Here is a 13574-nt window from a genome sequence, read left to right as displayed (position 1 = left end):
ACGTTATAGTGAGGTGCTTCTCAATATGATTTTTGAAGGATGCAAGGCTTGCATTTATTTAAATGTGTGAGACCTGTGCCCCAAGGTTGACCTTGCTTACAAAAGTACCAGGAAAGTAACCCAAGAAGCAAAATCACTGTTACAGATGCGTGGTATCGCCTTGCAGAGGTCAAGGGACGATACACCACGCTTTGTCTGCACGTTACCAGGTGGTTTTGATTTTGCACTATTTCCCGGAACAAGAGGCTCTAACGATTCTCGATAGCGCGAGAATGCAAGTCACTGCGGGCGCTGCAATTCACGGCGGAGAGGACCAGCACAAACAGCGCTGGTGTTGCTCTGGGACACAGAGACGGGCGGCTCCAAACCACTGACGGGGGCAGGGGACGGAAGCAGCAAGGCGTGAAGCACCCCCAGCGCCGCGCTGACAGACCCCGTCATCATCACAGCCCTCGCAGCGCGCATGTGCAGCGGCTGATGGCCGCCCGGTGTCGGGCAGGCGGCGGGAGGGATCTCGCGAGATCCCGCCCGCCTCTCGCGAGAGCCAAGCGCTCTGCGGCGGTGGGCGGGCGGCGGCGGCAGTAGGCAGCGGGCGGGGGGCGAGGCGGGTGGTAGGGGGCGCTGCGCCTCCGTCACCGCCCCGCCGGGGAGGCTCCGCCCCGCGCTCTGTGCCACCGCCTCCTCGTCCTCCTGCGCCGCCGCCGCCTACGGGAGGAGGGAGGGCAGAGCGGCGGCGTCCCGGCAGCGCCGGGCGCCTGCGTGTCGCCATGAACCTGCACCAGGTGCTGACGGGGGCCGTGAACCCGGGGAACAACTGCTTCTCGGTGGGAAGCCTGCACGGACAGCCCTTCACGGTGAGTCCGAGGAGGACGGGTGCACCTTCCCCGCTGACGGCAGCGGCGCACCTGCGGGGCAGCGGGGCTGGGGGCGGCCGCCATCACCGAGCCGTGCCGGGGCACCGCACGTGCCGTGACCGGGAAGATGGTGGCCACCGTGGTGGTGGCTGTGGTGGCGGTGGCCGCCTGGCTGTTACATAAACGGCGCCCCGCAGGCGCGACCTTCGCGGTGGGGGCGCCTTGCAGCCGGCCGCGGGGGGTCCCGCATTGCCCCGGGGGAGCTGGGGCCGCGTGTCAGCGTTCGCCGCCCCCTCCTTTTCGCTCTTGTTTTGGGTTTTCTGCCTCGGGGGGGGGGGGGGGTTCGTCCCGCCCCGCCCACCCCCCCCTCCAAAATATCCCGTCTGCTCTTCTCTTCGGGCAGGCGAGGAACGAAATGAGACAAAACTCGGCTTCTCGCCGCGCGTCACTATTTTTAACCTTATTTTCCTCTGGCCGCCCCTGATTGCTGCGAAGCAGTGTCATGTGGAGCCCCATAGGGCAACGGTAAACGGAGGTGCAAGACCTGAGCGTGCCTTTCCTGCCTGGCCTCAGCCCAGCTGGGTGCTTACAGCTTGCACGGCTGTCACGGTGCTGTGCCACCATGGGGAGGGAGGCCGGGGCACCCTCATGAGCCCTGGGCCACGCATCCTCATGCTGCTCGCTTTGGGTTGGCTTTGAGGAGTCAGTCCGGCCTTGTCAGTGGTGTGCTTGCTTCCCAAAATCCCCCAGCTGTAAGTATGTTCATGTCGGGAGGCTTCTGCAACTGAAGCAGTTGTGACTTCCCATTCCCGCTGTGCTGGATTTTCTGATTTCATGTATCCAGAGGTGTTCGAGACCCAGAGGTGGTGGGAAATAACGTGGTGAGAGGCAGCAAAGTTTACTGTACAGTGAAGTGCTGCTAAGGTTTCAAAATATGGTGCCCAAATGGGAAGCTCAGGAGAACGTTCCTTTTTGGGGAGAAGGAGGTCAAGTTATCAGTGTCACTGAAGAACTCTCTGCTACTACAGCCTAACTTCCAGGAAGAGTCAGAATTTCCTAATGGATAAACGGAGTGAGAACTGGGGAGAAGGGAACCATTGGAGAGTGCAGCTTTCCTTGTTTTTATTGGTGTGTTGTTCCCAAGATCTGTTTTGACATAAATATAGTAACAGTGTTTCCTATAGACACATTCTACTTGGTTTTTGTCCTTTTGCTCAGAAGGTTATTAGTGGATTCCTTTTCCTCAGATTTAAGACTGTCAACAGAAATATCCTTGGCTTCATGTTCTTGTTTGTTTTTTTTCCCCGTTGTTACTCATTTTATAACGCCATGTTAAATTCACTAGAATGCTTAGAAACAGTAACAAGTGAAAGGTTCTAAAACTAATTCCTTTTTCTGGAAATGGTGGACTGAACCTTTAGAAAATCTAATAGGAAAATGGACAGTTCTTTTCCTGCATCTGAAATCAAGATGTAAGCATTAACAAGTATAAAAACTAATGAATGATATATCAGTACTAAATAATAATATAAACACTTCATCAAACATCTGTCAGTTTTTGGTCAGAGACACTGGAAACACAGGAGTTGATATGTCAGGATTCTGTACTGTACAGCTGGGGAGAGTCGTCATTGTCTGACGATAACTTGTTCTGCAGTACCTCATTTTTTTATATATCGTGTTGTCCAGAATATTGCTTGCACTGTTGTACTGAATATAAGGTAAAAAAGCTTTAAAACATTTATTTTTAAGCAGAAAATAATAGATTATTCTTGACTTTAACCTTGGATATTAAATTAGTAGGGAGTGTCTATACACAGTGAATTGTATGAACCTTTCTGAAAACACCTGGTTCGGTTTTAAACTGGTATTTGAGGTACTTGTCCTCACGGTGTGCAGGTGGCAGAAGTTCTGTCTTTCATTTTTCTGGATTTCTTCTTTAGAATGTGATGTGGCAAGGGAAGCTTGAGCTTCCTTAGAGGGAATGCTGCTAAAGAGTTTTTGGCACGCCTTTTATTTATAGGAAAAGGCTCATAAGGATCAAGATAACATAAGAAGCATTCCTGTTATTTATCTACTGAGAATGTGTGATAATAACGTCTGGTATGCTAATGAGAATGCGTGATAATAATATCTGGTATGCTAATAAATATAAAGAACTCGGCCTTCAGAAGTTAGAATTTATCCATTTGCTCTTGATGTACTTCTCCTGAAATGTAATAGTTTTATTTGCAGTGGAATGCATCCTTTACTTTCTTTGTTTTCATATGTGGAGTATTTCATACCAGAAAACATTTGATTAATAAGTTCGTAAGTTCATGCTCACATACTTAGGATACTGCTATACTAGTTTTCATGGAAGTTGTGTAGAAATTATTAGGTAATCAACGCTGATAACACTTCTTGTGATTGATTTGCTCTGTGTGTGTTTCCTTACTCAGTTCTGCTTTGGTGACTTTTTTTTTCCAAATTTTTTTTTTTAATCACAAAATATCAGAAGGAGAGAAAAATCACTATCAGCAATAGGAACTTTACAAGCACAAGTCCTGGGACTGGTTATGGTAGCTGCAAAAGGGCTGTTGTTTGTAGGGGTGAAAAATTGGGAAAGAAAGATAAATTGCATAGTTCAACTCAAGCAGAATCTTTTTTGGACAGATTTCCTCTGTGTGTGTAGTTTAAGTCGTCTTGGACCTGAGACTTGTTTTGTATGATTGACAAAACTGAAATATTATGTTAGAGAACATCTGAAAAATGTGTTTTTTTGAGTAGCTTGATCAAGACCACACTCAATTTTTCCAAAGGTACTGGATAGCAATATACAGTAGAGATTTCCAGCCTAATAAAATTGTTTGATAAATAAAAGCAGGCTCAGTAAAATTGTTGCTAGACTGTCTAGAAAATATTTAACGTTTTCCTTGTATTTATAACTTCATGGGTAACTATAGTCAAGAAATTTAACTGAGTGGTCATAAGAGTCTCTGAGAAGTTAGACTCTTTGCACCTACCTCTTGATTGTAACTTAGACAAGAGAAGGAAGCCTTTTTGATACTAGTTTTTTGTCTATGTCCTGGTTAACCTATTCTGAACTTAAGAAATCAAATATTTTTAACTGAGCTAAACGTGGGAAAAAACAAAACAGTTGAACCTTATCAATGAAAAGTGCAGTTTCAGTAGGCCTTGTTTCTAAGTGCATGGCCAATCAATTCACCACTTGGAGAACTGTATTATTTTAAATACTCTCCACAGATTAAAAAAAAACTTTTTCCCTAGGATAAGAGTATTTCTTGAATGTAATTAATTTTCTTATTGAAAAGTATTTTTTAAATAACATATTTAAATGTAATACTCTCAATACTCTCAACTTGCATACAGAGTACACAGTCTCTTTTTTTTTAACTGATGGCTTATATTTCTGTTTCCTTGCTTTTTTGGTTTATACCTTTAAGATATATCATCGTCAGTGTCTGTGACTGGAGGGGCAGAGGGGAGAGACCATGCTGAAAAAAAAAGTAGTATGAATGTCTGCCTGAGATATTTTTTTTCAACAGAATAATTCAGAGAGATGTTTCATGGTGACTGTGTCCGTTTTGACTTTCACTGTTCTGTGTAAAGGAGAAAAACACAGATCTTTTCAGTATTACCTAGCTGATAGATTTATTTGCCTTTATCTTTATTTTTCAGAAGACTGAATTTTGTACATTTTTCTTTAAAGAGGAAGGGGTGAGAAAGGGAGAAAAACAGAGGGAAGTGAGACATAATGCAATTTGTGTTGTATATAAGCAGCATTCAGCCCAGGCAAACTGAGGTTGTATTATGCTTATGTGCCCAATCCAGCAGAAGAAACAGGTAATTGATGAAGATAAGTTCTCTGTTTTTTTTCTTTTTTTTTTTGGTAATAAGTTTTTGTTCTTAGTCTACATTTTGTTTGCTTTTTTTCCTTGGAGTAGCTTTGTTTTTTCTCTAAGTGGGAAATTCAACTTCCCTAGGGTAGTAAAGTAGCTATTGGAAACTTCTTTCAAGCATGTCATAAAAATACTATTCAGCTATTACAGAATTTCAGTAAAATCTGTTTAATTGGTCAATTTGGTTGTGAACCCTGACATCCCGACCTTTTGGACTTGCCTCATTTCATTTGCAAGAGACATAAGTACCGTCAAGACCTGTGAGTGGTAAAAATGGCCAGGATGAGCCCTTGAGAAGTACCTCAGATACAATAGCTGGAGTGGCCGCGAACCAGAGGCAGCAAGAGGTAGCATGGGTGGTTGTACTGGTAAGCTTCTGGTGCAGAAGCTTGGGACAGAGCATGTCCACAGTTAGTGTGTCCTGCTGCATGCCATCCTTGGTCAGCTTCAGCTGGGTGGTTCTGCGTGACCTTGTGCCCAGCACAGGGTTCTTTCTAGTCTGTATCTTCAACCCGTACATATTTGCATGTGTTTTATACCTATATATGTATATTAAGATGTATATAGAAAACTATATAAATAATTGTGTGAGTGCACACATAGTGCGAATATTATCTGGAATAGGCAGTTTATGGTAGGTGTACGTGTGCTCTGCATGTAAGAGATGTAGGTTAAATAAAATTTGCGCAGGTCACGAAGGATTATTTCTCATTTGTTACGTAGCTGTAGCAAAAACAACAGCACAAACTTCGTATGTCCATACATAGAAAAAAATATATAAAGAGGGTGGGTATAAAGGAAATAACTGTTTCAGAGGTGCTGTGCTGCGTAAGAGGTCAAGACTTTTACTCTGTTGCTTTTCTCCTGTTGAGGCTAGAGTCTGATTTGCGTGTACCAGGCTTTCGTTTCTAAAAGTTGTGTGTATCAGACTTTCACTGTAGAAAGAAATGAAAATAGTTCATAAAATTGTGTGTACCATTTTCCTTTAAAACTAACATGCTTTTAATGCACTATTAGTGTCAAAATGTGATCTCCAAAGAAATATGATTTCAGAAGTAAAAACTGACATCTGATTAAAAGAACAGGTAGAAACCGTCTGAAAACCCAGTGTGGCACGCAAAGTAACATTTATTTTTGCAGGCCTAAAACATGTTTCACTTCCTAATTTCAGGCTTGTTTTGCTATGTCACCAGCTAGTGAAATCCATTTTCCTGCAGCTTGAACTAGTTCTACCTTGTTCATTTGTGTAACAAAAGAACAAAGCATTGTTTAATAAACATTCCAAGAACATGATAATGTAAACAGTATCTGCTTGTCTCATTTTGTAAAGACAACTTGTTTGTAAATATTCCAGGACATTCTTAAGGTGAAAGGCTTCTTTTGTTCAACAAAATCAGACTTAAGAGCCTCTGCTTGACTTTTTAAAAAATATTCAGGAATTTATCTAGGGATTCTCTATTAGTTTAACAGTATGGCAACATTTTCCTGCCCCTGCCTGTCTTCCCCTCCCTTCCTCGATTTCAATAAAAATAAATAAATAGTTTAAAAAAAATGCTAATAGGGAACGTGGTGATATAGATGAGAGAAGAGTTATGACATGCTAATTCTCTGGAATTGCTTCTTGTCCTACAGAAAACAGAGCACTTGCATACTTTTCTTCTTAGTTTCTGTAGCTTATAAAAGTAATAATTAAAAAATCTTAGCACTGTCAAAACAAAAATGAGTGACGTGAACTATTAAGTAGATAAAAGTTGGCTAGTTGGCAGAATTCATTTTTGTTGTATCTGAGACAGTTGGGGTATAGAAAGTACCCATTACTTCTGAGTAGTGACTTCCATTATACCGTGCTGCAGGCCTGTCAGTCTCACTTTGGTGCCGGGGAAGCTCATGGAGCAGATAATCTTGAGTGCAATCATGCAACACCTACAGGACAGCCAGGTGATCAGGTTCAGTCAGCATGGGTTTATGAAGGGCAGGTCCTGCTTGATGAACTTGATCTCCTTCTATGGCAAGGTGACACACTTAGTAGATGAGGGAAAAGCGGTGGATGTAGTCTGCCTAGACTTTAGTAAAGCTTTTGGCACTGTTTCCCACAACATTCTTCTGGAGAAACTGGCTGCTCATGGTTTGAACGCATGTATGCTTCGTTGTGCTAAAAACTGCGTGGCTGGGCCCAGAGAGTTCTGGTGAATGGAGTTAAATCCAGTTGGAGGTTCTTCACTAGTGGTGTCCCCCAGGCCTCAGTACTGGGACCAGTTCTCTTCAGTATCTTTATCATTATCTGGACAAGGGGATTAAGAGGACCCTTAGTAAGTTCACAGATGACACCAAGTTAGGCATGAGTGTTGATCTGCTTGAGGGTAGGAAGGATCTGCAGAGGGATCTGGATAGGCTAGACCAATGGGCCAAGGCCAACTGTATGAGGTTAAACAAGGTCAAGTGCCAGGTCCTGCACTTGGGGAACAACAGCCCCATGCAACACTACAGGCTGGAGGAAGCATGGCTGGAAGGCTGCCTGGCAGAAAGGGACCTGGGGCTATTGATTGGTAGCTGGCTGAATATGAGCTAGCAGTGTGCTTAGGTGGCCAAGAAGGCCAACAGCATCCTGGCTCATATCAGAAACAGTGTGGCCAGCAGGACTAGGGAAGGGATTGTTCCTCTGTATATGACTCTGGTGAAGCTGCACCTTGAGTATTGTGTTCAGTTTTGGGCCGCTCACTACAGGAAAGACATCAAGGTGCTAGAGTGTGTCCAGAGAAGGGCAATGAAGCTGGTGAAGGGTCTATAGAACAAGTCTTCTGAGGAGTGGCTGAGGGGGCTGATGCTGTTTAGCTTGGAGAAAAGGAGGCTTAGTGTGCTCTACAACTGCCTGAAAGGAGGTTGTAGCAGGATGAGGTCAGTCTCTTCTCCCAAGCAGCAAGGAATAGAACAAGAGGAAATGGCCTCAGTTTGCACAGGGGAGGTTTAGGTTGGATATTAGGAAAAATTTCTTCACTGAATGGGTTGTGAGGCGTTGGAACAGGCTGCCCAGGGAAGTGGTTGAGTCACCATCCCTAGAGGTATTTGAGAAACATGTAAATGTGGTGCTTAGGGACATGGTTTAGTGGTAGACTTGGCAGGTTGGACTTGATGATCTTGGAGGTCTTTTCCAACCTAAATGATTCTATGATTCTTTGCTGAAATACCTCATACTGTTTTCTGAGCTGAAAAAAAAAATGTCCAGTAGTTAGTTTTTTGCTCTTATTCTAGAAAAGTGTCTTTTTAAGGATATTACTGCTTAGAAACTGCATTCAGAACTGACATGTGGGTTCCACTGAATGTGTATGAGAATGTGGCTTCTCTTCACAGAGACTATTTAAATAAAGAATTACCTGAGGGACAATAAAAGACAAGCTGGGCTAGGGGAAGCACTCAACCTTCTCTCCTGAGGTGTCTGGTCAGTATGAGGTGTAATGGGACTGGGATGGTAGGAAACAGTAGAAGAGGAAGCAAATTGCATTTGCCAGAAAGCTTAATTATCATCTGTTCTGACTGTTTTTTGTTGATTTGTTGAATATATAACTTGCTTGCCTTCTGTGTTCTTTCCCTTTTGTCTTTGAAATTAAATTTCTCCTGCAGGTGAACATTTCTCCAGCAGGTTGGGTCAATGGGCAGAGGTCAGTGGGATGAGGTTCAACATGGCTAAGTGCCAGGGCCTACACTTTGGCCACAACAACCCCACACAGCGCTACAGGCTTGGGGCAGAGTGGCTGGAAAGCTGTGCAGAGGAAAAGGATATGTGAGGTCGATGCTCACCTGAACATGAGCCAGCAGTGTGCACAGGTGGCCGAGAAGGCAAATGGCATCCTGGCTTGTATCAGGATTAGTGCAGCCAGCAAGACCAGGGAGGTGATCATGCCCCTGTACTCTGCTGTGGTGAGGCCACACCTCGATACTGTGTTCAGCTTTGGGCCCCTCACTACAAGAAGGACATCGAAGCCCTGGAGCATGTCCAGAGAAGGACTGTGAAGCTGGTGAAGTGCCTCGAACACAAGTACTGTGAGGAGCAGCTGAGGGAACTGGGTTGTTTAGTCTGGAGAAGAGGAGGCTCAGGGGAGACCTTATTGCTCTCTGCAACTACCTGAAAGGAAGTTGTGGGGAGCTGGGGTTTGGCCTCTTCTCACAGATAACTAGTGACAGGACTAGAGGGAATGGCCTCAAGTTATGCCAGGGGAGGTTCAGGTTGGAAATTAGGAGACATTTCTTCTCAGAAAGAATAGTTAGGCATTGGAAAAGGAGATGGTGAAGTCACTGTCCCTGGAGGTGTTTAAGGAAAGGTTGGATGTGGTGCTTAGGGACTTGTTTTAGTGGGTGATATTGGTGGTAGTGGCATGGTTGGACCAGATTATCTCAGAGGTCTTTTCCAACCTTAATGGTTTTATGATTCTATCGAAGAAACAACAAAGGTCACCTCCCAAGTCAGCTTCCTTCTGCTTGTCTATAGTTATATTAGGAATTTCTTTGAAAATGTGTTTGCTTTCTTTTTTTTTCTTTTCTTACTTCGTTGGGGACGGATCTGCTCCACAGGTTTAAGAGCTAATCAATGGTACTCTAACTTATTGGGGGTTAGGAAGTCAGCGTGAGCAAGTATGATCTGATCTGTCTGAGTAGACTGATGTCAGAAGTGATTTATTTTTCCTGGATGTCAATTTTGTTGTTGTTGTTCAGGTAATGTGGAGAATTGTCAGAATGTAAAAATAGTATTACTATTTTTCTTCAGAAATTGAAGATCATAAAAAGACACTCCTTTTACCCCAACGCTTGTCTGGATTCTTGTGAGTACATTTATAGTTATTTATTGGAATTGGGAGCTGGTGGAATGAGGTGATGTTCCCAAACTTTCTGTCAGAAATACCGTCTCTGAGTTGACGCTCTCTTTTTAAACACACTGCACATGAAGTTGGGCAAGAAATGAATATTAATCGTCAAGTAATATAATTGTTTAAATGTAGCTAAAGCGAAGAGGATGTATAGCTCCTGAGCAAGATTTTACATTCATAAATGGGGCATTTGCGGGAAACAGCATGAGTATAGGGTGTTTGCATACCTCTTTGAGCTACTACTGTCCAGCAAAGCGTAGAGTAGCAGGACTGCGTTCTGGTACTATTTTAGGTCCTCATGTCTGATACATCGCTGAATATGCAAGTTCCTAAAAACTCCAGGGTGTGATAGTTACTTCAGAGTTCTTCCAATGCAAAATCCAAGTGTATTCAGGATTTGTTTTTAAATGTGTTAAGACTGATAGTGTTCTTGATCCAGTTAAAATGGTTAGTTTACCAACTTTGGGATTGCTGCTGCTACTTTGTATTACTATTTATGCTGCTGCTCTCTCCCTTTGGTGGAAATACTGTAGTGTTGTGACTCTACATGATCTCAGGCTTGTCTGTGAATGTAGAAATGGAGGGAAACGTGGATAAATCTAGTAAATTTACAAAGTATTGATAAGGACTAGAGGGGCATACAGAAGAGGTAGAGGACTTTGTGCAGTCTTTGGCACTTGATTAGTTTAAAAACATTTCTAATTATCTCCTTGAAGTGGAGTATTTTGTTTCTTAAAATTGCCTTCATGCAAAACAGTAAATTCAACAAAATGGTTTTGGGAAAAGATGTATATATTGTACTTTGGAATAAACTTTGCCTAGTGGACTAAGGATTTAATCATTGAGTCACCAGGTGAGACGGTTTTCGACTTCAGAAAAAAATGTTCTGTGAGGAACAGATCAAAAGTTCAACATGTCAAGTTCATGCGATGTCAAAATAATCACTTTAAAATTTGAACAGAAAATAGAACTCAATCTCTTTTGGTATAAGTTCTAAATCAGAGCCTACAGTTCAGTTTGCCTATTTGTAATAAATTTACCAGTTTTGACAGGAGGAACTGTACTGATTGAATCTCTGTGAAGGTGAGGAGGAGACAGGACAGGAAGGGGCACAAAGGTGAGAGTAAATGATCATAAGTAAAGGTATTTAGTCTACAGAAGAATTCTAGAGAGCACTTTCAACAATCAGGTTATTTTAAAGGTGGCGGGTAGTCTGAAAGTTGTAAAATAATGTCTGAATATTGGCAGAGAATGGTCGTTGGTTTTCTGGGCAAGATGGTGTAAAATAGACTAAACACGTTGCAGAGGAAATAAGCTTTGCACTGAAATCTTCATTTTTGTTTTATTTTTTCATTTTAATATATGTAATGGTACAATAGTCTAGGACAGGTTTGACAAAAATTGCTCCTTAACCTGAAACACCTAAAAGCATGACCATCCTATCTAAAATTTGCAAATCTAGCGTTCCATTTTTCTGCTTTTTTCAAGTCAAGAGTATTTTTTTAGTAAATATACTAGAAATTAGTGGAGTTGGTTGCAGTCTTCAGTCCACAGTTCTTGTGATACTGTTCTGCTCTTGAATCTTCCTGGGCAGCAGTTTGTTTTCACAGTTTGTCTGTCTTTTGACAGAATACAATTGTTGGTGCTAATAATTTTGGTACTCGTTTACTGGCTCTTAATTTTTTCATTGTTTGTGCCTTCCTTGTTGCTGGACTTTGGTACTTGAATGATATATTTTGTACGCTTATTGGATGATGCTGATTACTATTGTTTCCAGAAGTTTTTCAAATCTTTAATATTTCATGACATTTTAATCAGTGCCTAGTTTCTAATATGATTTACCTAAAGATAAGAATTTCTATTTCATTCAGGCATTGCAATACTCAACAGGTGGCTCTGTAAAGGTGTTAGATTACTTAGTGACAACATAAATTTAAGATAAAACGAATCCATGGCATGCAAGTAACACAAAACTTGTTAGTCTGAAACTTTAGCTTTTCTATAGCCAAGCTTCATTGTTTTCCTTTTGAATTTTATCTTTTTCTAAATGGCTTACAGCATTTTAGCTTCTTGCCTCTCTTCCCCCTTTTTGAAAATTTATTTTTAGATGTCTCTTTTTCGAGTCTACGAAATATAATCACTTTATACTGCTTTGCGTGAACATTGTTTTTCACGTTTTTTCTTTTCTCATAGTTTCTTTTATAACTCCGTCCATTTTGCCTCTTCAATTTTAAACCACTGTTTCCTTGTTACAAAAGTGTTGTGGTGTGCTTTTAAGTATGGAGAGAGCGTAATCTGCCACTTCTGTTGCTTGATTGAAATTGTAGACATCTGTTTGATCTTTGCAACTGTCTTTGTACTTTTCTCTGTGTTGCTGTACATGGATAAAATGCACTCACTATGTCACTTCATTCTTTACTGATACACTGATGCTATGAGTAGTTACAGCTTTGTTTAATTTTTCTGGTTTCTTTTTTTTTTTTTTAGGCATATGCATCAGGATGTGATATTGTTGTATTAGGGACTGACTTTGAAAGGTTACAGATAATCCCTGGAGCAAAACATGGAAACATTCAAGTGGGATGTGTGGACTGTTCAATGCAACAGGGAAAGGTATGTAGGTGTTTGTAATGAATCATGTTCTAGCAATGTCATGTTAAGTGCTTTCTCAGGAGCATGGATGCTTGCAAGCTAAGGTGAATACTCACAAGAGTGAATAGCAAAATGGCTGATTGCTTCATCTCTTTCTTTATGGTAAGCAGCATAGTAAATGTGAAATACTAAGCATGGTTATGAGATTGTAGAAGATATGTAGGGCTGCACAGGAAGTTGCATAGAGGAGATAACAATAATTTGACCAAAAGATGAGAAAGGTGGGAGCAAAGTTAATTTGTTCACTCTATCTTCACACTGCTGAGTGTGTCATTGTCATGCTTCGATATGCCAGTGACTGGCAGCAGATGAGTTCTTCCAGAAAAATCATTTTCAGGTCATATATGTAGAAGAATAATATTGCTTTCAAGTAATTCATAAAGGCTTAAAATTGCTTTTGTATAGAGTTTTCCTTCTTTGAGTTCTCATCTTCTTCTCATGTAGGTAGGTAAATTGTTATTTTAGACAGGTTTAAAATGATTCTTACAGACACCTTTCTTAACTGTAAAAATAAAAAAGAATGAACAAAACAGCTCTGTCTGTTGGGATGTCACAGTGTTGTTAAACTCTTTACCAATGAAGTAGGAACTGTGGGTAAAAGTTGGCTCATGGAAGAGGGTATTTTTTTTGCTTCTTTCCTTTCTTTAAGCCTTAGTGGGGTGGTAACATTATCATTCTGCATATCACTACGAGCCTTGTAAATTGGTAAGAGCTTTGGTTAGATTATGGTGTCAGTCTTGAGATAAGACCTCTGCATGGAAACTGCTCTGTGTTTACGTGTGAAGTCCATGAATGACAGTCTAAAGGATCCACAGCTACTCTTTGCTCCTGCATTTTAGTGTTTGAATGATGAACTCTTGCAACAGTAGTGAAGGAGCATTAATGAAAATGTGGAAGTGTTCTCTTTTCCATCTCTGGTAGCTCAGAGCTGTAAAGAATTTTGTTTCTCCCCTGGCTGCTAACTAGAAAGTTTTCTTGTTTGAATTCACTGGATGTATATTAATGGATGGTGAAATGCATGTGCAGATCACTTAAAACACAAGTTTATAATATTTTTCTTCCAATTTTGGAAGGTAATCTTGACTTCCTGAGAGCAGTTCTGAACATATTTAGATGACAAACTGCCCTTGATTTGCAGATTTATATATATGTATATATCAAACTTTTGAACTTACTAAGTTTTAGGATTTTATCAGTTTGTAAATAGACCTACATGGTCACTTTGATTCTGCAAATTAACATAGTTTGCTGCTAGTGATTAGTCTGATGTATTTGTAGGGTATTGAAACAACTTTCAGTTGTGTGAA

The 13574-nt window shown here is 41.5% G+C and overlaps 1 protein-coding gene across 4 annotated transcripts in view; it reads left to right on the top strand.

Annotated features, from left to right (window-relative positions):
* The first annotated feature begins 626 nt into the window (after positions 1-626).
* DMXL1 (Dmx like 1) overlaps positions 627-13574 on the top strand; it is a 90165-nt gene continuing 77217 nt past the window's right edge. For 3 of the 4 annotated variants that reach the window (XM_080573574.1, XM_080573573.1, XM_080573576.1), the window contains exons 1-2: positions 627-854; positions 12103-12228. In XM_080573574.1, the coding sequence (XP_080429700.1) occupies positions 768-854; positions 12103-12228 (213 nt within the window). In that variant the 5' untranslated portion in view covers positions 627-767. Of the gene's footprint in view, positions 855-9515; positions 9571-12102; positions 12229-13574 lie in introns of all 4 variants that reach the window. The other variant, XM_080573575.1, reaches the window with a different exon arrangement.

Source organism: Anser brachyrhynchus, assembly GCF_964034855.1.
Source record: "Anser brachyrhynchus genome assembly, chromosome: Z".
In the NCBI taxonomy this organism is placed as follows: Eukaryota; Metazoa; Chordata; class Aves; order Anseriformes; family Anatidae; genus Anser; species Anser brachyrhynchus.
The sequence above is the reverse complement of the archived record's forward strand: the minus strand, read 5'-3'. Positions and strand labels throughout refer to the sequence as shown.